General features: G+C 41.0%; 3 protein-coding genes across 5 annotated transcripts in view; 1 reads left to right on the top strand and 2 right to left on the bottom strand.

Annotated features, from left to right (window-relative positions):
• Nucleotides 1-7,489, bottom strand: part of reep1 (receptor accessory protein 1) — a 45,310-nt gene extending 37,821 nt beyond the window's left edge. The window contains exons 1-2 of the mRNA XM_061968901.2: nucleotides 7,361-7,489; nucleotides 4,945-5,017 (exon numbers count right to left, since the gene is read on the bottom strand). Coding sequence (XP_061824885.2) covers nucleotides 4,945-5,017; nucleotides 7,361-7,452 — 165 coding nt within the window. The 5' untranslated portion in view covers nucleotides 7,453-7,489. The remainder of the gene's footprint in view (nucleotides 1-4,944; nucleotides 5,018-7,360) is intronic.
• Nucleotides 7,490-12,933: 5,444 nt separating this feature from the next.
• Nucleotides 12,934-24,837, bottom strand: chmp3 (charged multivesicular body protein 3). Of its 3 annotated transcripts, none has more exons than XM_061968900.2 (6): nucleotides 24,704-24,837; nucleotides 22,380-22,440; nucleotides 15,340-15,519; nucleotides 15,120-15,241; nucleotides 13,807-13,921; nucleotides 12,934-13,694 (listed from the first exon to the last, which is right to left on the bottom strand). In XM_061968900.2, exons 3-6 carry the CDS (start codon nucleotides 15,425-15,427, stop codon nucleotides 13,558-13,560), a joined length of 462 nt encoding a protein of 153 aa, XP_061824884.1. In that variant the 5' UTR covers nucleotides 15,428-15,519; nucleotides 22,380-22,440; nucleotides 24,704-24,837; the 3' UTR covers nucleotides 12,934-13,557. The 3 variants fall into 3 exon arrangements, with proteins under 3 accessions (XP_061824884.1, XP_061824882.1, XP_061824883.1); XM_061968898.1 differs by lacking the exon at nucleotides 24,704-24,837 and adding an exon at nucleotides 22,851-23,193; XM_061968899.2 differs by lacking the exons at nucleotides 22,380-22,440; nucleotides 24,704-24,837 and adding an exon at nucleotides 21,991-22,104.
• Nucleotides 24,838-25,008: 171 nt separating this feature from the next.
• hspa4l (heat shock protein 4 like) overlaps nucleotides 25,009-26,829 on the top strand; it is a 51,471-nt gene continuing 49,650 nt past the window's right edge. The window contains exon 1 of the mRNA XM_061968896.2: nucleotides 25,009-25,392. Coding sequence (XP_061824880.2) covers nucleotides 25,286-25,392 — 107 coding nt within the window. The 5' untranslated portion in view covers nucleotides 25,009-25,285. The remainder of the gene's footprint in view (nucleotides 25,393-26,829) is intronic.

Below are 26,829 nucleotides of genomic sequence, written 5' to 3'. Positions count from 1 at the left end.
TTTAACAACACTCAGTAAACATTTGGGAACTGAGTAGACCAATTTTTTAAGCTTTTCAGGTGGAATTATTTCCTATTCTTGCTTGATGTACAGCTTAAGTTGTTCAACAGTCCGGGGTCTCCGTTGTGGTATTTTAGGCTTCATAATGCGCCCCACATTTTCAATGGGAGACAGGTCTGGACTAAAGGCAGGCCAGTCTAGTACCCGCACTCTTTTACTATGAAGCCACACTGTTGTAACACTTGGCTTGGCATTGTCTTGCTGAAATTAGCAGGGGCGTCCATGATAACGTTGCTTAGATGGCAACATATGTTGCTCCAAAACCTGTATGTACTGTAAATTTTCAGCATTATTGGTTCCTTTACAGTACACATGCCTTGGGCACTAATACATCCCCATACCACAGATGCTGGCTTTTGAACTTTGCGCCTATAACCATCCGGATGGTTCTTTTCCTTTTTGTTCCGGAGTACACGGCGTCCACAGTTTCCAAAAACAATTTGAAATGTGGACTTGGCAGAAGATTTTTTCACTTTGCATGAGTCCATCCAGCAATGTTTCTGGATGTTGTTGATAAATGGGTTTCCCTTTTCAGATGTAGCGACAAACTAGTTACTGACAGTGGTTTTCTGAAGTGTTCCTGAACCCATGTGGTGATATCCTTTACACACTGATGTCGCTTTTTGATGCAGTACCGCCTGAGGGATTGAAGGTCTGTAATATTATCGCTTACGTGCAGTGATTTCTCCAGATTCTCTGAACCTTTTGATGATATTACGGATGGTAGATGGTGAAATCCCTAAATTCCTTATAATAACTCATTGAGAAATGTTGTTCTTAAACTGTTCGACAATTTGCTCACACATTTGGTCACAAAGTGGTGACCCTCACCCCATCCTTGTTTGTGAATGACTGAGCATTTCATGGAAGCTGCTTTTATACCCAATCATGGCACCCACCTGTTCCCAATTAACCTGTTCATCTGTGGGATGTTCCAAATAAGTGTTTGATGGGCATTCCTCAACTTTCTCCGTCTTTTTTGCCACTTGTGCCAGCTTTTTTGAAACACGTTGCAGGCATCAAATTCCAAATGAGCTAATAATTGCAAAAAATATAGTTTTCCAGTTCGAACGTTAATTATCTTGTCTTTGCAGTCTATTCAATTGAATATAGGTTGAAAAGGATTTGCAAATCATTGTATTCTGTTTTTATTTACACAACGTGCCAACTTCACTGGTTTTGGGTTTTGTAATATCAGCATTTCAACTTTGCATTTTTTTCTATTTTCCCATTCCCTATTCCCTTTTTGATCATTTTGGCTCTTAATTGTGCCATAAAAAAATAAACAACCCTGTTTTATCTATTTCCCCAGGAGGGCAAAGTGTCACTAAACAATAGAAGCACTATCATTTTCGTCATGACTCCCGCTAGTCATAAGCTAGTCTGCACACATGTGGAGGTGCTCTGCATGTTTCCACATTTTGCCTTTCACGGCAATGGTAATGCAAACTCCCCGGGCTTGTGGAGGTGTCCTGAATATCTAGATCTCCGCTCCCGCAGCGAATACTTTTCATCACCGCTTGTGTTTGATTTCAGAGTAAATGCAAGACTTCAGAGATTCTTTATGCCAGAAACACTTTCTGTGTTTCGCTCTAGTCTTTCACTTTTAGTGCTTACAACACTATTCTCTCTTGCTGCATCTTCTTATTCTCCAGCAGACCAGGTGTGTATGAGCTGTGTTAAGAAGCTGAATTACGATCTAACAGCGCCATATCTACTTGTGGTGGTCCAAATGTATTTGCGGCAAAGCGCCACAAATAAATGAGTAGTTCAATCTGTAGTTCAATCAATCAATGTTTACTTATATAGCCCTAAATCATGAGTGTCTCAAAGGGCTGCACAAGCAACAACGACATCCTCGGCTCAGATCCCACATCAGGGCAAGGAAAAACTCAACCCAATGGGATAAAAATGAGAAACCTTGGAAGGGACCGCAGATGTGGGGACCCCCCCACACCCGGACGACCGGTGCAATGGACGTCAAGTGGATCTGACATAATATTGTGAGAGTCTAGTCCAGACCTGGGCATTCTACAGCGCGCGGGCCACATTCGGCCCTTTGTGCGTCCCTGTCCGGCCCGCGTGAGGCCAATCATAAATTACAAAACAAATTTTAAAAAGTATCTATCTTGAGTGTGCAATACAACGGTGCTGCTTTTGTTTTGAAAAGCGTTATTTGTATTACTTCCGTGTGGACGTATGCTCGTGCGCGATTGTGAGTGAATGTGAACAGCGGCAATCACAAATTACAAAATAAATTTAAAAAAACATCTAGGTCGTGCGTGCAATACAACTGTGCTGCTTTTATTTTGAAAAGTGTTATTTATGGACGTATGTCCGTGTTTAACCTGTGAGTGAAGGTGCACAGCGACAAGTGATGCCCGGTTATCCCCGAGACGCTAAAAAAAGAAAAGTTGATGACGACTGGCGTGTTTTCAACAAGACATGGACTGCCAAGTATTTCTTTACAGAAATTAAAGGTAATGACATGTGCTTAATGTGTGGTACACAGGTTGCTGTGTTTAAAGAATATAGTGTAACGACCTGCTGAAGTTGATGTTGTGTTCTTGAGTTGCGGAAATGAGGAGTGAGGATAGACGTGCGTGTGGAAGGAACGAGATAAGTTGAGCTGTGTTAGTATAGCTTGCTCAATAAAAGTTTAAAATGAGCGTCAGACTTGGTGTGCACTTCTTCTGGACGCTACAATTGGTGTCAGAAGTAAAACTTTGCGCATACTGCCGCTGCTTGTGTGCGCATACTGCGCCACTTGTGTGCTCAGCCTGCTACGTCATCGGGAGGCACGTGCCACGATGTTTCCTGGCGACTTTGTCAAGATTGAAAGGTGCCGGCAGCGACTGCTGATGTCTGTGAATCCCGGACGTGAGGAGCTCGTCGCAAAGAGAGAGTGGGAGGAAGGAGAGAGGCAGCGTCGACAGGTGCAGCGCACGTTGCTTGGCATGGGGGAATTCCGCCCTCAATGAAGACTCCCAGGTTTGATGGCAAGGCGAACTGGGAGGCATTTCATCCCACTTCTGACACCAATTGTAGCTCCTTCTTCACCAATCACCTTGCAGGCGTGATACGTTCACAACAAAGAGGATGCAGGATAAAGTGACAGAAATTGAAATTTTTGCATTGTATTACACATCAGGAAGTGTTGTGTAAGAAAGTGTTAAAAATAAAACCATCAAAAGCCATCTGCTTTTGTATAAAGATAAGTTAGGTTAAATGAAAATATTATTATTATTATTATTTATCTTACGGTATATCAAAAATAATTTGAGCAAAATGTAATTGAAATATTGTCGGTGTGGCCCTCCAGCAGTGCTCGGGTTGCTGATGCGGCCCCCGGTAAAATTAATTGCCCACCCCTGGTCTAGTCTATAGTGGATCTAACATAATAGTGAGAGTCCAGTCCATAGTGGGGCCAGCAGGAGACCATCCCGAGCGGAGACAGGTCAGCAGCGCAGAGACGTCCCCAACCGATGCACAGACGAGTGATCCACCCTGGGTCCAGACTCTGGACAGCCAGCGCTTCATCCGTGGCCACCGGACCTGTGTAACTCCCCCTCTTCAATTAATTAATTGGTTCTGTGACTGAGCTCTTAACTTAAAACACTTGCATCTTAGATTGAAATTTAAATCAATGTAATGGTGCTTATCCCCAATACAATTTTAACATGTCTTTTAAAAAAGAAAAACCCTATTTGAATACAAATATTGCATAAAAACAATACAACTTATATATATACTACTAAAAACTACAGTAGTTTTATGAAGTACAGTAATAACAATGCACACATTTACCTTGGGGAGTGGACTTCTATGGTATCTTCTTCCAGTTGCGTCAAACACACCATCAGCAGCTTTTCCATATTTTAATGAACAAATGTTGACCATTTAGATATTATTTTAGCATTCTTGGCTGACGTTAGACTCATTCTGCCTCAGTATAGTTCAGACTAGCAGTGCTATGATCAAACTGCTTCACCAAGTTGGCGACACACTCTGTCATGTTTGATTAACTATTTCTTTATTTCAATGAATATCATCCTTTTCAGCACTGTCCTTTACTCACTTTCTTCCTTTCCATGGTTGTAAAACAAAGTTATTTCCATCTCTAGCTATAAGCTAATGTTAAGTTAAAGTTAAAGTACCAATGATTGTCACACACACACAAGGTGTGGTGAAATGTGTCCTCTGCATTTGACCCATCCCCTTGTTCACCCCCTGGGAGGTAAGGGGAGCAGTGGGGAGCAGTGGCCGCGACCAGGAATCATTTTTTTGGTGATTTAACCCCTAATTCGAACCTTTTATGCTGAGCGCCAAGCAGAGAGGTAATGGGTCCCATTTTTATAGTCTTTGGTGTGACTCGGCCGGGGTTTGAACTCACAACCTACCAATCTCAGGGCAGACACTCTAACCACTAGGCCACTGAGTAAGTTAGCGAGCAAGACAAGATGTTTTGGGGTTCACTGTGGCATTCGCTGCACCAACTAATGGCGGGTTGTTTGTAACTTTAGGCATAACAATTAGCCGAGAGACAACTCTTATCTCAATACACTCTTATATTGAGGTACCACTGCATGGGGAACACTGACATCGGTGTATGGAATAGTGTGGTAGAGTAACTCAAAATACAATATCATCAAATTAGCTTGCCAATGATTATGACATCAAAAGTGAGCGATTGTCTTGTCCTGTAACAGTATTGTTCAATACAGTTCCGACAGAGATAATGAAGCGATGAATTGCATTACAGATATTTTTCATTCTTAATAGACAGACAGATGAAAAAAATTGCCTTAAATTATTAGCATTCCAGTGTTAAGCTTGCCAACAAAACTATACACTGAATATGAAATACAAATGTAGTGTACTCACATATTCTCTCACATCTTTTGACTTCACAGCTTTATAGGATGAGTAGGCAGGATATAGTGTACCAAATACCAGTCTGAAAGAAAACATTAATATTAGGATGCAAAATTGTTTTATGCTTATGTGTCACTACTTTAGGGGTGTGTGATACGGCATTGCCAATATTGATAATTGAGTGTTTTTCCTTCAATTTGCTGATCAAGACTACATTAGAATCAGATTAAAATGTATAGGACAAGGGTTTTAGGCAAACAAATGTTCACAATATTTCACAGTTCATTGACTTAATACCCTTTTATTCCATACAACTGTTAGATTAATAAAGTGAATAGTATAAAACAAGTCAAACCAAAAACTTGTGTATTAACTCTCATTAAAATATTATTGTGGCTTTCCCCCCCCAAAGTCATCCTGTATTAATTTCTTCTTATTCTCTGATTTTGTAAACAATCTACTGTAATAAATAAATCAAACAATATCAACAATCTAACAATATGAACAACACAACAACAAAAACACAGACAATTGTTAAAATAAGCATAACACTGAAAAGTATCTATCTTCTAGCAGTAGTTTTAGTTAATGTTCATCATCCATCCATTTTCTACCGCTTGTCCTTTTCAGTGTCGGATGCTGGAGCCTGTCTCAGCTGCATTCGGGCGGGAGGCGGGGTACACCCTGGACAAGTCGCTGTCTCATCACAGGGCCAACACAGATAGACAGACAACATTCACACTCACATTCACACACTAGGGCCCATTTAGTGTTGCCAATCAACCTATCCCCAGGTGCATGTTTTTGGAGGTGGGAGGAAGCGGGAATACCCAGAGGGAACCCACGTAGTCACAGGGAGAACATGCAAACTCCACACAGAAAAATCCCGACCCCAGGATCGAACCCAGGACCTTCGTATTGTGAGGCACACGTACTAACCCTTGTATCACCGTGCTGCCCAATCAAAGTTTATTTATACAGCCCTTAATCACAAGTGTTTGAGTAAAACAATACAACACAAGCAGAAGAAAGATAACACCAGCAACCGAAAGTGAACACGGTACCTTTGGGACACACAATTTTATACAAGACATATACGGCATGGCGCTATTGGGAAAGTGGCCGTGCCAGCAACTTGAGGGTTCCTGGTTCAATCCCCACCTTCTACCAACCTCGTCACGTCCGTTGTGTCCTTGAGCGAGACACTTCACCCTTGCTCTTGATGGCTGCTGGTTAGCGCCTTGCATGGCAGCTCCCGCCATCAGTGTGTGAATGTGTGTGTGAATGGGTGAATGTGGAAATAGTGTCAAAGCGCTTTGAGTACCTTGAAGGTAGAAAAGCGCTATACAAGTATAACCCATTAACCATTTACCATTTATATGTGTCTGTCTGGGTCTGGTAAACATTGAAGACCCCTGCTCTAAGATATATTGACAAATACTTAAAAGGATGTGGATGTCCTTTGATATTAAATTTATATTAAAAATATAAGGCACTATATATTGTGCCTTATTGATTAATTTGACTTCAACAGTGTGTCAAAAACAAGCTCCACAAATGGCTACTGTGCCGCACTTTGGACACCCCAGTGTGAATAAATGCCAATTCCTGTATGACAATGATGTCACCAAGCGTATGTTACGTTCAGGGCCCAGTAAGAAGTCAGAACGGTTTTTTTTTTACACACTGAGACAAAGTTATAAAGCATGCATGTCCCTTCGCGGTTCTATTCGTGTGAAGACACCTGCGTCCTCCCGCCTGAGGAGCACTATAGCCGGCAACAGCTGTGAGGGCGATCCGATCAAGTTACTAACCCGCATATGCTGTTGCACCTCTCCGGCCAAGCACACTTTGCAGACAACACTCATTTAACCTGTTTTATTTGGGGAGTACGGGTGTGGTTGTGAAATATACATTTGATACATAGGCCTATATTTTTAGTCCTCGTCTAAATTGAACTGCTTTATTTTGTGGGGCATATAGGCAGGCCTGTGTGTGTCATGGCGCTGAATCACACCAGGCTAAATATAAAACAGGGCAATATTAGTTAGCTTATTTTGTTTTTGCAGTGGGCCGTTGCATTGCTATATTTAATGATCTTAATAATGTCATGAAAGGCTGTAACCCGAGAAGGCTGACCCATCCCTTTTGTTTTTTTCTCCTCCAATGTGGGACATAAACACAGGACCGCTCTCATAGCGTGTCACACAACATCACCGTGTCATTATTAATAATCATAACAGTGACACTGTCGCATTCCTGGTGGAGTGTTTCATGTCATCTCGAAGCGTTTCTTATTCTCCTCACACACCAACAACAACCATAAATCCGACATGCCCTCCGCTGCGTGACGATTACGACGCGCAAGAATCAAACCACACATTATTGTTGTTTCAGTGAAAATATATTTTTTTAAATGACTTACACCACAAGTCTGGAGATGATCCAGGAGACCATAGCGCTGGAGAGGCGACAGGACGCGGTGTCTTGTGCTGGGAGGAGTTTCCTCCTAACCATGACAGCGTCTGGACGCGCACGACGCCGACGTCACGTAGTACCGAAAATGTCCACAAGTGGCAGTGTGGCGCCGCACGACAGCATAAGGGCACATCTTCATGACGTCAGATATTCTCGACTTTACTACAAAGCGTATTAACGCTCCGTTTTGCTTGACTTACTTTTGCACCAGTTACAATGACAGCATCGCACTATGATGTGTTTTTAATATTTAAAATGCAGTGCTACACCAGAAATACTGTTGAATTGATTGTTCTCTATAGGTGTCAAAAAAGCTTTTTGTTTTAACACTTTTTTTCATTTGAGTGTCCAACCTTTTACCAGTTTAGTTTATTAAGGATCCTCATTAGTCTACACCGCAGTACGTGGAGACTATTTTTCCTGGGGTCCAGGCAAAAAAACATCACACAATCACAAAACTGGACTGGACTCTTACTATTATGTTGGATCCACTATGGACTGGACTCTCACAATATTATGTCAGACCCACTCGACATCCATTGCTTTCGGTCTCCCCCAGAGACCGAAATATACACATTAGTGTACCAAAGACAAACAATAAGTGACGAAAAAGTACTATCCATCCATTTTCTACTGCTAGTCCCATAATCAATAAAATAGTCAATAATCAATAAAACCAGTCATGGCATTAGGTACAATCTAGAATAATCTCTTTCCGCAATACTTCTCCTCTTAGTCTATTCTTAAAACCCACTAGCTGGTGATTGATACCAGATATTGTGGAAGTCAATTCCAGTAAGTGATTGCTCAGTGAGGGCGCTTAGAGGATAAAAAAATGGGGGATACATTTTGTAAATATGCCAAAAACCAATCTAATGAAGGCCAATATAGATACGCTATCTATATATTCACCTCAGACTCCATCCATCCATTTTTCTACCTCTTGTCCCGTTCGGGTTTGCGGCGGGGTTGCTGGAGCCTATCTCAGCTGCTTCGGGCGGAAGGCGAGGTACACCCTGGACAAGTCGCCAACTCATCGCAGGGCCAACACAGATAGACAGACAACATTCACACTCACACTAGGACTCATGAACAGTTATTAACCATTGGTAGTTGTGTTTTTTAATGGATTTATTGTATATTTATTGCATTCTTCACTCTTCTATCCAGCAGATTTTCTGTATATTGTTATATTATCGAAATATATAATGTAAGTTTAAAAATCAAAATAATAAATTATATTTTTACAATATACTGACAACCATCCATCCATCCATTTTCTACCGCGTGTCCCTTTCAGGGTCACGGGGGGTGCTGAAACCTATCTCAGCTGTATTCGGGCGACCAATAAAAAAAAACTGTCGGCCAAAAATGGTCCTGCTCTTTTGACATCCAGATTTGGGCCTGGTAAAAGTCCATTAACTTGCAATCCATCCAATACAATAGAAGGATCAAAGACATTGTGCAGGTGTACCTAATGAAATGTCTGGAGTGTTATAATTTTTTTATATTGCCTGTCTTTATTAGGGTCATGTGTGAGCTGGAGCATATTCCAGCCTATAAGTGGAGGTACACTCTAGAATTGTGGCCAGTCACTCACAGGGAACATACTCAGTGCTTCCCATACATGTATTTATTTGTTAAATAAATTGGTGTTGTCCAACTGTAAATAGATTTGGTGCTACCTGTTCACCCTCACTCATAAACACATTATAATGGGACTGTGTGTTAGTATAGAGCTTGTTGTCCCAACTCTGTACAGTAGATGGCATCGTAACTCTGCTTCTTGACACATCTCATATGCAGCTGGTCTGATAAAGAAAACTAATACATCCATCCATTTTCTACCGCTTATTCCCTTTGGGGTCGCGGGGGGCGCTGGAGCCTATCTCAGCTACAATCGGGCGGAAGGCGGGGTACACCCTGGACAAGTTGCCACCTCATCGCAGGGCCAACACAGATAGACAGACAACATTCACACTCACATTCACACACTAGGGATATCAGGAAATAACTTTTTTTAGCAAGTATTCAGACTTTTTTAGATTTCCTTTTTTTAAAAAGTGACTAGCAACAAATCTGATTACAAATTAGACGATGGCGTCATCTAAACCCCTCCCTGAATTTACTATGGTATTGTGGGAAACCCGGTATAGACCAATGATTTTCAACCAATGGCAAATTAGTGTGTCGTGACATATCATCAGCGGAGAATCATCCAATTTCACTTAATTGGTCTGGAAATGATTAGTCTACTACAAATGTATATTTGTTCATCTATGGTAATCACTCTGTAGTCGATACTTTTTGTTTAGGGCATACTTGCCAACCTTGAGACCTCCGATTTCGGGAGGTGGGGTGGGGTGGGGGGGGTGGGGGGGTCGTGGTTAAGAGGGGAGGAGTATATTTACAGCTAGAATTCACCAAGTCAAGTATTTCACATTTATATATATATATATATATATATATATATATATATATATATATATATATAGGAAATACTTGACTCTCAGTGAATTCTAGCTATATATATATATATATATATAAATAAAATAAATACTTGAATTTCAGTGTTCATTTATTTACACATATACACACACATAACACTCATCTACTCATTATTGTACTTGAAAGACTTGATCAAATACACAGTAATGAAAACACAGTTGTTCTACTAACTGTACTGTGCTTGCTGTTTACTAGAAGAAAAAACAACAACACTTACCTTTCACTATTTGAGTAGCCTTTGTTCTGCCATTTGCGTACTGGCGAGCGATCTCTGAATCCAGGAACATATCCTTCACGGATTTGTTGAAGACATCCGTAAATGAGAACGGGATGTTGCTTCCAGCTATCAGCATAGCCATCTTTGTCTCGGCATAAATTACACCCTCGGGTCTCCATTTAGCGAAGTGGCCCATAATGCTGGGCTGTGACCGGTGCTGCGTTGCCGACGCTTTGTGTTTCGCTGACCGTTCATGAGTGACTATATCCGTTTGGCCACCGTGTTCAATGGAGAAGTCTGTTCTACAAAATTTACAGGCAGCATACCCCTTCCCCTTCGAACATTCTTGTTTCCATTCGTTTTGGAACTTACAAGCGTATTTCTTCATCTTACTCGTCGTCGGCGTAGCCATGGCTGTATCTTCCTCGTTCTTCTGCTTCGTCTCCTTGTTGTGTGCGCAGTTGTGCAGTGCACTCTCTAAAAGCCCTAGATGTTATAACGTGATTGGGCAGGCACGCTGTTTATATAGTGGAAAGCGGACGTGAGAACAGGCTGCCGACACATCACTCAGGTCCGCATGGAGCTGGAGGGGTGTGGCCTCCAGCTGCGGCTGTAAATCGGGAGATTTTCGGGAGAATATTTGTCCCAGGAGGTTTTCGGGAGAGGCGCAGAGTTTCGGGAGTCTCCCGGAAAATTTGGGAGGGTTGGCAAGTATGTCATAACCCCAACCCCACCCCCACCATGGGTCACTCGATTCACAACGTTGACATCAGCAAACCGCTCTCCCACCCAACGCCACACACGCTGTCTGCCATTTGCACTAAACAGTGAAAACTAGGATTCATCCATGAAGAGAACACCTCTCCAACGTGCCAGACGCCATCAAATGTGAGCATTTGCCCACTCAAGTCGGTTACGACGACGAACTGCAGTCAGGTCGAGACCCCGATGAGGACGATGAGCATGAAGATGAGTTTCCCTGAGACAGTTACTCACTGTACAGAAAATCTTCAGTTATGCTAACCAATTGTTGCAGCAGTTGTCCAGGTGGCTTGTCTCAGACGATCATAGAGGTGTGCACCTGCTGGATGCGGAAGTCCTGGGCTCGTATGGTTACATGTGGTCTGCGGTTGTGAGGCCGGATAGATGTAAAGCCAAATTCTCTGAAACGCCTTTGGAGACTGTTTATGGCAGAGAAATGAATATTTAATTCACGGGCAACAGCTCTGGTGGACATTCCTGCAGTCAGCACGTTAAATGCACGCTCCCTCAAATTTGCGATATTTGTGGCATTGTGCTGTGTGATAAAACTGCACATTTCAGAGTGGCATTTTATTTTGGGCAGCCTAAGGCACACTAATGCAATAATCGTGCTGTTTAGTCAGCATCTTGAAAAGCCACAGCTGTGAGGTGGGATGGATTATCTTTTGGAGAAGTGTTCACTAACAAAGATTTAGACAGATTTGTGAACAATATTTGAGAGGAATAAGTATCTTTTGTATATAGTAAAAGTTTTACATCTTTGAGTTTGACTCATGAAAAATAGGACCAAAAACAAAAGGGTTGCGTTTATATTTTTGTTCAGTGTAACTGAGATGTTCCTCAAGGCATTACTTTAAGTCCTCTCGTTTTCGGCAGTCATATGTTTTTCGTAATGGGATTTATGTAACTAACGTGTTGCTGGAGCTTGTTTACTTCAGTCAGTCAGTAGTCATTTGTTCAACTTCTTTAGTTACACTATTTAGTTCCTCAGGATTCCATTTTAGGTCCTCTCTTTTTCATCATTTGGGCTATTCAACTGCTGGCCAGCAAATTCAGTTCAAAAAGCTTGTGCGATACACATTTTGGCAGAAGATTCTTAAAAACAGTATCATAGAAATTATGTTTGAATAACTTTTTTACAGAAGGTCTGTAAAAATATCAAGTAGCTCATGTAACTCTTACCCTGGCAAAATAAATAAACTAAATGTCTACTGGAAAGGACACTTGCTCTCCATAATATATAAAATAAGACTAATAGTGAAGGGAGAAGTCCAGCCTGTGGGTCTTTCTCTAGAAACATGACCCCCAAAACAATTAAGTTGAATATTTCTAATTTAGAGTCACGTATGTTTTTGGGACATGGGTGGAAATCACAAGTACTGGTAGAAAAACCATGCAAGCCTGTAGACAACACGCAAACTCCGATTAAAGTTTGGAGCTGCCGATTGTGAGTACAAATAGACCACGAGACCCTAGCAAACACCATATATACATTTTCTTGAAACGTTTTGTAGGAATTAGGCATTGACTTTCAAATGAAGTAATCAATTAGCAGAAGTTTGTTATCAACAGTATGTTAGCGTAGTTTGGTGTTAATCCATTACAGCATGTTTGTAACCATGATGCGCTGTATTTATTTTCTAAATTGATTAAAAGAATGCATCAGATTCAAGAAAAGTTTTTGCTGTGAACATATTGGACCAGTTTAAAGAAAGTTCTTCCGATTGAGAGTTGCTGCTGCTTCAAAAGACAGAAGCAAGGCTTTGTTACAGTCGGTACAAAGGCAGACATTGGAGAACCATAGCGGCTTTAAATTGTGCCCTATTGTTCATTTTAAACACCACAGGAATGGTTTTTAAAGCAGCGGCAGATAAAAGCCTCAAAAAAAGGTATAAAAAAACCCATGCAAATGTCATAAGGCCCTAATAGGTGCGCACCAAGCCTAAGAGTATAATGCACCTTTTACCTGTAATGTGGAAGGATTAACATGGAGTAAAAGAGGAACATTACTCATTTCAGAAACATTATTTTTCTCTATAGAGGTTTATTTCCCTACTTTTTAGCCCATGCACATATAAAAAATATACACACACATTGCACTTCCACAATATAGATATCCTGCAAACTTTGGACACACTGAGTGTTAATGCACAACAAATGCACTCGGGCGAGTATGCGTGCATTTTTGTGGCGAATGCATTTCATAGAGAAGATACTGACTGTAAAGAAAAAAGAAATGCACCCTTCATTTTTGTGGTTTAGTCAAGAGGGACTAGTTAGTGCTTCGAATTAGATTTGAACATTTTAACTAAGTCACTAAATGATGAAACACATACCCAATCTTACCAATCAAAGGACATAAGAAATAGCACTATAGGCACAGTAGGCTGTTCATACTTACAGTATATACACTTTCTCAAACTTTCTGTTTAACTTTGGATAATACAGAGAATAACCGCTTGTAATAAAAGAGCAAAAGTCCTTTGACCGAACAAAAATACATAAATGACTGAAGCACAAAGTGATCACCTAAAGATTATGTGAGAAACCAATGATTGGACGTTGTCGAAAGGATGCTCAGTACTGCAAAAACTGAACCTGTGATGTCTGGGCTCTTCAATAGAGCGAGCAAACCAACAATACAGAGCCCAGTCACCTCAGCTCCTAAGAGCAGCTAGTCTGGACTGCATCTCCTCAATGTCCTCCTCGGATTCATCCTCCGAGGCTGCGGTGGCTCCGGATGGCATCTCAGGCAGGGCGTCTGTGACTTTGCCGGGCGCTTTGCCGAGTGCACCTAACAGAATACAGACAGAACTTTAAGTCATGTGCAGTTAAGATGTGCATACTGGAAAAAAAAACACAGTACAGTGACAAAACACTTGAATAGTTTAGTGCATTTATTTCACCTGCTGTAATCTCAAAGAGGATCCTGTCAACTTCCTCCGCTGCTGCTTCTTCCATGTCCTCTCCATCTTCCATGCTCTCAAAAGTGTCCTCCAACATTTCCTCAATGATGCCAGCCTACATAAGGAATACAATGAGTGGTTTGGTAATTATGATGCTTATTTCGAAGCCTTTTTCTTCATTTTCCTAAATAGTGGCCAGTGCAGAAAGTTCCAGAAGTTAATTGGAATTAAGTGGTTTTCTTTGAAATGTGTCCTTCATAAATAAAAATACAGCAATATTATAAGACCTTGCCTTTTTGAAAACCCATTAAAAAACGATTTTACACTGAACACTTTTTTTTCCATTACCAGTGAAATCAAATTTTTTAGGTCAAGGTTTCTTTAAAGGTACCCGGAGGTAAATAGTTGTGCGGACATTTGTAATTCAGCGTCGTTGATTGTTCGATTGAAAATAGTCACTACCACGTTACTATAGGAATTGGAATGTATAACTATCTCATATCAGCCCTTTCAGGGTCTTTTTATTCTTGGTTCCTAACAAAAGTCCCTTTTAAAGCCAGCGTTTCTCTTCCTCTTTCGTAGTCCATTGTCCTCATTGGCTAATCAGCCCTTTGGAAAAAGTAATAGAGCTGTAACAGAGATGGGACTGTTTGTGTAAAAATGCTGTAATGCTGGGACAGGGGTGGGAAGGTTGACAAGTAGGACAAAAGTAATCCTGAAGTTAGCACATGCATGGCTGTAAAACATGTTGCTATGATGTCACTGTTGTCGAGGACCAAATCTAACTACTGCTTGGTGGAAATGTGGCCACCAAAATAGTAATTAAAGCACCCCATGTGCATTTTTCCTTGTGGGAAGAAGGTGCCTTTTTGGAGCGATGCATTTTATTTGCATGCATAATGCACCTGGAAACTAATGTTGTAGAGCAGTGGTTCTCAAATGGGGGTACGCGTACCCCTGGGGGTACTTGAAGGTATGCCAAGGGGTACGTGAGATTTTTTTTTAAATATTCTAAAAATAGCAACAATTCAAAAATCCTTTATAAATATAAATAAAAACCTATCTTTTTTTCCAAATAGTTCAAGAAAGACCACTATAAATGAGCAATATTTTGCACTGTTATACAATTAAATAAATCAGAAACTGATGACATAGTTCTGTATTTTACTTCTTTATCTCTTTTTTTCAACCAAAAATGCTTTGCTCTGATTAGGGGGTACTTGAATTAAAAAAAAATTCACAGGGGGTACATCACTGAAAAAAGGTTGAGAACCACTGTTGTAGAGGACACTATTTGAGGATATAATGCTAACCTTCATCATCTCCTTTGATAATTCTCTCATGGTGGCCTGTATCTCAGGGACTTTGATGAGATTCTGCATGGCTCTCATGACCTCTGTGCTCTTCTGCAGGGACCCAGCTACACGCAGTAAGGCTAAAAAGAAAAAGCAAGAAAATATATTCGCTTCACTGTCACTCTTTTTAAAGAGTTGAAGTTGTGGAGTCCACCAGACGCTGTGATGCAAAACTCACAAAGTTGATTCTTCATGCTGAGCATCACTGAGTTCAGGTGGGCTTTGGAGGAGTAGAGTTTTGTTACAGCTCGTTTTGACTGAATCATCTCCTTCGCGAGAATGACGCAAACATCTTTCTGGCCCTTTTTGGCTGCATCTTTGATGGATCTCTTCACTTTTTCTTGTTCCCGTTGAATATCTGTAACAAGAAAGATATGAAGATATAAATTGCACATGGTGTAAATTGATTATGTGTAACAATACAACTCTTTAGAGCTCAAAAGGCACAGTTGTCGTCCTTCCTCCTACTGTAGCTCAGACCCACTTACGGTTCCTGTCTACAACACCAAGCCTTTTGGGTAACATAGTATATAGACATTTAGCAATACACCCACGTCCTAACATCCTTGTAGAGGGGAGGGGTTACCCACATATGCGGTCCTCTCCAAGGTTTCTCATAATCATTCACATCGACGTCCCACTGGGGTGAGTTTTTCCTTGCCCTTATGTGGGCTCTGTACAGAGGATGTCGTTGTGGCTTGTGCAGCCCTTTGAGACACTTGTGATTCAGGGCTATATAAATAAACATTGATTGATTGATTTTATTTATTCATCCATCCATCCATCCATCCAGGTAACGCAATCAAGAACAGATTCTCATTTGCAATGCCAACCTGGGTAATAGGCAGCATTTACATGACAAAGATGTTGATAGTGATGATACTCCCATCGTGGCTCAACAAAAATCCCCACTTTAGATGAGCAGTGCTCAACAGTTCACATAGATTCTTAACTACTATCATTTGGAACAAATGATCAAATATTTACCAATCATAAAACATACACAGAAAATGTTTGCAACTTGTGGACGACATAATAGACAGCGGACAATTTAATTAGAAAGAAGTAACGGTGTCTCTTTTTATAATTATAATTTATAATCAATTTAAACAGTACAGTAATTTGACCACGAGCTCAGAAAATTTGATTTTATTGACTCTAGTATTTACCTGTTAGTCCTAAACTTTGCACAAGAATATTTTGTTAGATTTCTATAAATCCTGTGATTTGTGTGCTTAAGGTTACAAGGACCACTTGAATTCCTAAAATATCCAGCTGATTTCAATGAAAAAAAATAACACTGAATCAACTTTTGCCCCAACCTTCAGGAATTTTCAGTTGCAACAGTCACCAAAAAAGCCAGCAAAAGTCTGGTGGGACTGAGGCAAGCAGTGTGATTATGTAGACACAACATGGAGAAACTTTATAAATCTTGGACTGCTATTGCAGCAAGGAGGACCCAGTGGCCTGTGGTGCAGAATAGCCACATACCACCGCTAACAAGCTTGGATGGATATGGAGTATTTGAGTGACTACCAGGCTAAAAACTAGACTGACTCCAATTCAGATAACTTAGCCCATCGATTAACTTTCATTATCATTCATTATTTATTAGTGTTAATGACCTATACATTCAAATGTATTTGATAAGTGTGTGTGAGGCATATTACAGGGTCGAGGGTATTCAATACATGACATTTCATTCGTCCATTGTTTGCAATTTTTTGCACTTTGCTTCCCGGGAGGTCTCAGAAAGCAACCCGGTATTTGACCTTCATCTACTGGTACGCCAAAAAAATAGCTTCATTAAAGTTGTTAGAGCCATTTACTCTTTCTGTCCGTCAAATTCATGACGTCACTAAAGGGGTTGGCTCAAGGCCAAGTGCCAGTCTACTTAGGGAGGGGCTGGGATCTTGCTCAGGTGTTGCTGAGTAGAGGTGCTACAGTTTTTAACTGTGCCAGGCTATGATTTGTTGGCTCCCGTTTATTTTCCGTTTTTTGTTACAAAGTGAGTTTGATTTACGTGACTGTATGTTAATAAATATTTGTGTTAAACATGGACACAATTCTGGACATCAATTATTAGCCAGCTGCACACGTCTAAACTAGCTTCAGTTATATTCGGCAACCAGTAGCAGTAAGAGTATAGGACTTTACCGCTACACTTAGTCAAAAACTGCCTCATCGGAACGCGAGTTGTTTATTGGGAAGCAACAAGCTTCGAGGCTCGTTTTGGAAGAGGAACGCACGGGCCGCTGTCAGCGTTTGTTTGGTGATCGGCGCGGAGGAAACGGATCGGCGAAGCGGCGGAGACCTTCTGCAATCAAGCTCTGCATGACAGCTACGAGTCCCACTGAGAGCTACAGGGTCGCTCATTGGGGACAGCAGCCAGCAGCAGCAGCAGATCATCCCACCGAGCCAAGCCTCGCGCATGCGTGCTGTGCGTGGAGGAGGACGCGGAGCAGCGTTGAGCCCGTCTACACCTGTGTGGTATGTTTTAGCGGCGCGCCGACATAAACAAAAGCAAAACGGCCATTGTTAAAATGTGTGCACACAAATATAAAAAAAAATCCAATGCATTGGTGACTATTTGACTTGACTTCCACGCGGGTTGAAAAACTTTGACTTTTCCAAATGGAGGAGAAGGGAGCACAAATGTGCGCTGACGAACATAAACAGCCACAAAAGGACAATGTGGCTGAACGTGACAATGTTGGGCAAGGGGTTGAAGGGAAAAAACATGTAGTAAAAATGACACCCAAAGCTCTAGGTCACAAAATTGAAAGTTTGAAAGAGGAAAGAAAATCAAAGTTGCAAAGACTCTCAATGCTGAAAGAGGGGGTCATTGCCGTGTTAAATGATGAAACACGTTCACATGAGCTAAAGGAGGAATTTAGCAGGTTTATGGGTTTTTAGCATGAAACCAGAAAGGTGCACAAAACTTTGTTGTCTCTGTTGCCAGATGATGAGTGTACTAAACATGAGACATGGTACAAAGCAAAAATGATGAATTTTGATGGTTTTATTGACAAGGTTGACAGGTTGATGTATTCTCAAAATGATGATGATGAGGATGATGATGAGGTTGAAAATCATGGTTCTGCTGTTGATTGTTTTGAAAATGAAAGTGTACAACCCCACGACAGCATTTCAAATGTTCAATCCAATGTCTTATCAAAGCTCAATAATTCCGTAGCCTCAAACAAAAGCAAAAGGTCTTCCACTTCTTCTGCTCGCATAATAGCAGAGGCAGATAAGGCAGCACTTATTGCTCGTGCAATTGCTTTAAAAGACATTCATGCATTGGAGGCGCAGGCAGCAGCTCTGAAGAGGAGACAAGATGAGCAGGCAGCAGCTCTAAAGAGGGAACAGGAGGAACAAGCAGAGGCCATAAGGAGAAAAAAGGAGCAAATGGAGTTGGATGCTCAAATAGCAGCCCACAATGCTAAATTGTCTGTCCTCCATGAAGCCAGTGTTTCTGGCAGGAGCAAAAAGTCTGATGGAATGGAGTCCTATTATAGGCAAGGGACAAAACTGGGAAAAGTGCATGAACAACAACTTCAGCAGTCTGTTAAAGCTGCTCCTTCAGAGCTTCACACAGCCAAGAAGGCCTCAAACAAGGTTCATTCACACCCTCAACCAAACAAACCACTTCGCTCATCAACTTTGGATCCTGTGGAAAACCAATCAAGGCAACATTTACCTCAAGCAGCTCAATCATTTCAAGGCAATAACACAATACCAGGTGAATTCCACACTATATTGCAAAGGCAAAATGAAATGATGGCACTCCTGGTTAAAGCTCAAACCTCCCAATTACTTCCACACAGACACATTCTGGTTTTTGAAGGTGACCCATTGCAGTTTCAGGCTTTCCTAAAAGCATTTGAGCATTGTGTAGAGGCAAAAACCAATGATTGTGGTGACTGCTTATATTATCTGGAGCAGTTTACCAAAGGACAGCCGAGAGATTTGGTACGCAGTTGCCTCCATATGCCTACAGAGAGAGGCTATGCTACAGCAAAACGCCTACTAAGGGAACACTTTGGAAATCCTTCAAAAATAACAGCAGCCTACCTGGACAAAATCATGGTTTGGCCAAACATCAAGTCTGAGGATGTAAAAAATCTCCAAGCTTATGCACTCTACTTGCGAGAATGCTCCAATGCGATGGAAGAGCTGCAATACTTGGATGAGCTCAATATTCCAGCTAGCATGAAGATGCTCATACAAAAGCTTCCTTACAAGTTAAGGGACCAGTGGAGAGGAAAAGCAGCGGACATTGTTGACACACAAAGGCGACGTGCTTGTTTCATAGACATTGTGAAATTTATTGAACAGCAGGTCAGAATTGCTTCAGATCCTGTCTTTGGTGACATTCAGGACATTCCTCGAAATAAAACAATAACAAAACCCAAGCCTATGCATCAAAGCAAATCACAGTTCAGAAGAAGCAGTTTTGCAACTCAGGTGGCAGTTGCCACTGAACCTAAATCGGATCCACATCTGGATAAGTTTGTTAACAGAGGCATCTACTTCTCCAAGACAAACTCTATTTCCTGTCTTTATTGTAAAAGTGAACATGCATTGGAGCATTGTCCAATACTGGGAAAGAAGGCGCACAGGGAAAAGCTTGACTTTTTAAAAGAAAAAGGCCTGTGTTTTGGTTGCCTGTGCACACAGGGCACCTGAGCAAGAGTTGTGACAGGCGCATCACTTGCTCTTACTGCAACAAGACACATCCCGAAGTGTTACATATTCACAGGAGGCATCTGGAAAGTGGAGGAAATAGCTATCTGCCAAAAATAGAAGCAAAGATTTGCACTACATCATCAACTTGTGGCCATACAGGGGCTGGCAACTATGGGATTTTACCTATCCTGCCTGTTCAGGTGAAGTGCTCAAAGGGTAGCAAGATAGTCCAGACATACGCTTTCCTGGATCCAGGAAGCACAGGGACCTTCGGTTCTGAACAGCTACTGAACAGGCTGAATACAGAAGGCCGAAGAACAAGAGTCCACTTGCGCACCATGGGGCACAGTAAGGCGGTCCCTAGCAACGTTGCAAATGGCCTGAAATCTCTAATCTTACTGGCAGTAAGTTTTTTGAGCTTCCCGATATGTTCACTCAAAGGCAGATGCCTGTGGGTACTAACCATCTGATCAGTGAAGCAGAGCTAGATAAGTGGCCTTACCTCAAAGGCATCAAAATCCCTCGACTAACTGCCAACGTGGACCTGTTAATTGGTACCAACGCCTTCAAGTTAATGGAACCATGGGAGGTGATTAACAGCCACGGAGACGGACCCTATGCTGTCAGAACCCTACTGGGGTGGGTAATTAATGGGCCAATACAAGGCAACAACCAGCATAATGGGAGCCCCACAGTTACTGTTAACCACACAATCGTTAACAGTTTGGAGGAACCGCCTATCAACCAGAGCATTGACGGAACACAATCAGCCCAAAAGTCCTATGAGTGGACTCAAAGCTTCCGCATTGAAAAAGAGGAGCAAGAAAAGCTTTGCAGTGGGAGAAAAAACTTGCTTTGGAATAGGAGAGGCAGGAGAGAACATGCTTTGGCCAAAAAGCAGGAAGAGCGAGAGCAAGCTCTGGTCAGAGAGAGAGCTCTAGAGGTAGAAAGACAAAGAGCCTTTCTACCTGAAGGAAAAGAAGAGAAGGAAAAGAGAGAAATGGAAAAGGCAAGACTCAAAGTTTGGAAGCAGAAAGAAAAAAGGATCTGTACTCAAAGAGAAGATGAAGGCAGAGTCTATATCGATGACCTTTTTTGGAAAAGGTGGATTCGCGAGTATTTACCGTTGCTACAAGAGCGATAAACGTGGACAAATGAAAAAGGATGCTTCAGCACCAAGAGGAAGTTGGATACTTAGAAGCCAACTGGTAACCTTTCCTGATAGGAAAGGCCTTGTACGCTCAGTTTGCAAACCAAAACGAGCATAATCGAAATACTCATAACAAAGATATGCCTTCTAAATGAAGGTATGGAGTAAGATAACTGCATTATTGCAAAAGGGAACATGAAAACCAAAGAAAAAAGGTTTTGTTTTGGTATTATGGCTCTATTTTTATGTATTTATTTTTAATTCAATTGCTCTGTTCATCACGCCAGTAGCAATTAGGGGCTGGTGTGTTAGAGCCATTTACTCTTTCTGTCCGTCAAATTCATGACGTCACTAAAGGGGTTGGCTCAAGGCCAAGTGCCAGTCTACTTAGGGAGGGGCTGGGATCTTGCTCAGGTGTTGCTGAGTAGAGGTGCTACAGTTTTGGACTGTGCCAGGCTATGATTTGTTTGCTCCCGTTTATTTTCCGTTTTTTGTTACAAAGTGAGTTTGATTTACGTGACTGTATGTTAATAAATATTTGTGTTAAACATGGACACAATTCTGGACATCAATTATTAGCCAGCTGCACACGTCTAAACTAGCTTCAGTTATATTCGACAACCAGTAGCAGTAAGAGTATAGGACTTTACCGCTACAAAAGTGGTGTTTTACTTTCGTATATTTTAACAGTATTAATGTTCAAACTGTGTGTAATGTTACAGTGGCCAAAAACATTAGATATACTTGTAAAATAAAACATCTGTCTTGTTTTAATGATTACTTAGGCCGACTACGCTACTGTATTTTAATGTTGATCATTACGGTGGTACTTGGACAGCTAAGTGTTTTCTGAAGTGGTTCTCGGTGGAAAAAAGTTTGAGAACCACAACAAAACCAGTTAAGCAGAGATCACATTTGCAGATAGTATAGTCTCCTGGTGTGATTTGATCTTTACATGCAACTACTGAAAAGTTATAAAGGACTTACACTGTGACCCATACATCCATCCATTTCCTACCGCTTGTCCCTTTCGGGGTGCATTCGGGCAGAAGGCGGGATACACCCTGGACAAGTCGCCACCTCATCGTAGGGCCAACACAGATAGACAAACAACATTCACACACTAGGGCCAATGTAATGTTGCCAATCAACCTATCCCCAGGTGCATGTGATTGGAGGTGGGAGAAAGCCGGAGTACCCGGAGGGAACCCACGCAGTCACGGGGAGAACATGCAAACTCCACACAGAAAGATCCCGAGCCCAGGATCGAACTCGGGACCTTTGTATTGTGAGGCACATGCACTAACCCCTGTTTCACCGTGCTGCCTAACTGCATAGACTGTGACATTCTTCAAAATCCAGACGACGATATTTACCTCGTATTTGTCTGTCGATGGTTCTCGATTCCTTACGGATTTTTTGTGTCCACTCAGTTACCTGGAACGATACGACACAAAACCTTTCAAAATCTTGTGTTGTAATACTTTTGATATTAATCACCCGAATCATATGGTAAATGTATTTTACTGTAGCTGGGGCAGATTATCTGGTTTGTTTACATCGAGGTGATTGACAGCAGTACCTTATAGCAATCGTGCTTCACGTGAACGCGTAATGTTGTCATTTAACACAGCAATTATTGGACTGCAGACACACATGCAAACCTAACACTAAAATACAACCTGGTGAATGTACGATATTTGCTTGACAATGCGTTTGAAGGAGAGGTACCGTGTTTAGCTTGGAGTTGACGCTAGCATAGTTAGCCATGTTAGCACTATCGCCTTTCATGTCCATCTAGGAGCCTAAACTGATATCTAAGTCATAAAGTGGTCGGTGCTACTTACCAGATCTTTCGGTGGTTTCTCTGGCGTTCTGCCGAACAATCCCATTTTGGCAAAAATACCTTAAATAGGAGGCAAGCCTACCTTACTGCAACTAGCTGGCTAACTTGATTTACTTGACTATCACTTCCTGTTTACAAATCCAATGCGAATATGAAGGCGCAGTCAGTGCTATTGGACCAGTAACAAGGTGAAGTTATATTAAATATAACATACATACATAATATAATATAATATATAATAATAAAATATTTAGACGTAGTTCTCACACACAAATATATATATTATACAACTAAATAGTATACAAATGAGAATGCACAATATAGTTGGTATAGGAGGGTTGCAAACACGTGACCTAGAGGCTCATCCGGGCACTTCTGGGTTTCAGGCAATGGTCTAATCCCCATTAGGCTACTGTTTATTTACCTGAATCCGTGCATTTTTAAACTTATTTTGAAAGGTTAGACACAAATATAAAAGTGATCATGAAAAAATATTTAAAATGGGATGGAGTGGATTTTACACTCTTAATAAAGATATTTTGGAAAATATTTAAACCATTTATCTTTGCCAAGCGGTTAATTACTGCTATCTCATTTCACTTGACACTTGGTATTTAGAGAAGAAAATATTGGAGGCACATCATGTCTTTACATCTGAAGGCTCCACAAATTAAACATTAATCGGTGAAAGTCAAGTTGGACTTATTCGAGCATCGCTTAATAACGCATTTGATTGACATAGGGAGTGCGGTGCTACTGTGATAGTGACGCTAATGAGAAAAAGGTTAAGTTATATTACTCATGAACAATTCATGTCTTCAGTTGTTTATGGTGTGAAGTTCATATGTTGTCTAATTATGTAGCTGTGTCCCTTGCTGTTGCTCAGCAATGTTTGCTTGCGATATCAAGATTCGGTATATGCTTAAGCCTATCAGCGATGTATTCATTCTAGTTTATTAATACTAATAAAGATATTTTCTTGATGCTAACAAATATCTCCAAATACGCTAATGTGGCCATCCGTGTCGAATGCAATTGGCTTTCCTGCACAACAACGAACCTTTTAGTTTCTGTTATGAAAACCGACAATAAAAATACAGTGCTTTGGACCAACATCACAATATTTATTATTAGGACTTAACATGACGTTAGTTTATTTGCACAAGCAGTTACATTTAGGCACAGCAACCACAAAAGAACACAAACTAATGCGATCTAGCTATTTGTCACTTCTTTACGTTTATTTCTGCTCTCAACACCTACTAATAGAGACTAAACTCGATTGCATCACAGAAAGTTTCTCAAATAAATCAAATGTTCAAACAAACATGTTACAAAGTGATCACAGAAGCAAGCGGTCCGATTGTATTGCACAAGATGATTAAAGTGATATATTTAAGAGCCATTTCCTTCGACGCACTTTCGTTTTTCCCCTGAATTTATTACCTTTATGAACCACTTATTTCGGGCCCTATGAAAGCTTTCCTATCTCTCTATCTGAACGACTGGAACACCCCAAAACAGAAGAGCAATACGGCATCTTCTGCTCAAACTGTACACTCACTCTCACTTGTTTTAATGCTGCACTCGAGCTGCTTGACAATCTTGTGAATTAAAATGTCAATCAATTTCAAAAGCCGCGAAGAGGAAAAGCGGATGTGACGTCACGTGCAACCCTCCTATTGTTAGTGTATTTTACACACATCGCCTGTGATACAGCATTTTACAGTGCCATAATATATTTAAACACAATTAAATTATTTTAAAACATGGACTTATTTTGTATGTTTTTTGTTATATTGTTGTCATCTATCATTTATATTTAAGTTGCCAAACCACACCTGTGGTGCTTACCAGACATCATAAGCAGCACCACTTCTTGCTAATTCCAAAAATAGATAACTTGTCATCACCGATTATACGCATGTATATTTATGATGACGAAAAACGAAAGAAAGTACACATTAAAAAAAAAAACACTGGACATCATAAATTGGCTCCGTCATCGCAGCGCTGTTGTGACGTATTCAAAGGTTCCCATTTTCCAGCGAGTTCTAGATTGTTCTGTTATCGATCGCCTAACGCACCAATCACGTAAGGGCAATGGGGATGACACACCAATCAGTGACGACTGTGGGCGGGGTTTAAACGCATCAGGCTCTTAGATCCTTTGGTGATGTTTACGGTCGCCTCGGAGTGGGAGAATCCGCTCTGGTCATCGTTGCTCTCAGGATTACGCCGGATGAGTTTACTATAAACAACCTGAACTACATAAGAGTGTGTAATTTACTCACAGCACCCATTGTTGGCGAACGTGTTTATCTTTAGAGCTTTTTTTTGGCGGAATTAGGTAGAATCTCATTTTTCCCACAAAGGTGACAAGTGCGGTCACTGCCAAAGGATAAGTTTCTAAGAAGGCAAATAAGAGCGTCCATTATGTCAGTGGTCGGCATTGATGTGGGTTTCCTAAACTGCTACATCGCCGTGGCCAGGAGCGGTGGCATTGAGACCATCGCCAACGAATACAGTGACAGATGCACGCCGTAAGTAGAAATAATACAACGTCGCAGAGAGCTGCGAGTTTTTGTTATGCAATAATGTGCGCGTTTTTGGGCTTTGATGGACGCTGGTAGTGCAGGCTGCAGGGATGCTGGCTCGGATGCGAGGAAGGCCTTCAACTTCAGCCTTAGCCGGTTTATTTACAAACAGGTCAAAGTCTCAGGATCCAGCCATATTATTTGATAACATTGTTGGCATGTTGATAGAAGTTGTTAGCTACAGTTGCTTTCTAAAATAAGAGATGATTTTAAAATGTGTTCACACATCCCTTCAATTAAAATGCTAGTTATAATACATGTAATTATAATCTGTCAAAAGCATTCTGCATACAATAACCAAACTCAAAAGTAGATGTTGAACATTAACAATAACTTAACATAATTTCCAAGTGCAGTGTAATGATTTTCTTGTATTGTGAAAAAAGTGCAAATGATTGTATTTGTTCTTTGAATTTTGCCAGAAAAAAATATTTGCAAGCAATTGTATATCTTCTAAACTTTAGAATGATCTGATCATGCAACACGATATTGCAAGCGTTTTTTGTTATCATAAAAAAATATCTAAATTAGGGTGTCCCGATACAACTCCTTTACTTCCAATACAATATCGGTAACCATGAGTATAATATACGATACGATATTAGCACCCATCCATCCATCCATCTTCTACCGCTTATCCGAGGTCGGGTCGCGGGGGCAGCAGTCTAAGCAGGGAAGCCCAGACTTCCCTCTCCCCAGCCACTTCGTCCAGCTCTTCCCGGGGGATCCCGAGGCGTTCCCAGGCCAGCCGGGAGACATAGTCTTCCCAACGTGTCCTGGGTCTTACCCGTGGCCTCCTACCGGTCAGACGTGCCCTAAACACCTGCCTAGGGAGGCGATCGGGTGGCATCCTGACCAGATGCCCGAACCACCTCATCTGGCTCCTCTCGATGTGGATATTATCTCAGATATTAGCACAAATCGTTATTTATAATGTTGTAGTGTGCAATGTTCGAAAAGGTTTGATCAAGTGAATTCAACTCAGAGAAAATTAGTATGAAAAACACAAACATATTTCATTATGACAGACTTATGTTGTGTTTAAATTGTAATTTTATGGTAACATGACGCAAAATGTTGGATGCGGACACATTTGTTACTGGATACTTTCTAATAACACTTTTGCCTTTGAGACTTTGTGTCTGTAAGTAATATGTAGCTATAATTATCCAATACATGTTTATATTGATACATTTGGTGTTTTATATGGCAATATTGTTCAATTAAGGACATTTAGCACACAAGCTAGACATACGTAGTATTTGTGTGTTTAGCTGTTGTGTAGCTGCTAAGTCATAGTATACTATAGCTTACTATGTTTTCCTTTTGTAAATTAGTTCTCTAAAAGACAAGGAAAGACCAACTTTGTGTGCTCATTTAGAT

Source organism: Nerophis lumbriciformis, linkage group LG08 (assembly GCF_033978685.3).
Source record: "Nerophis lumbriciformis linkage group LG08, RoL_Nlum_v2.1, whole genome shotgun sequence".
Taxonomy (NCBI): Eukaryota; Metazoa; Chordata; class Actinopteri; order Syngnathiformes; family Syngnathidae; genus Nerophis; species Nerophis lumbriciformis.
This window is presented reverse-complemented; position numbering and strand designations above follow the sequence as displayed.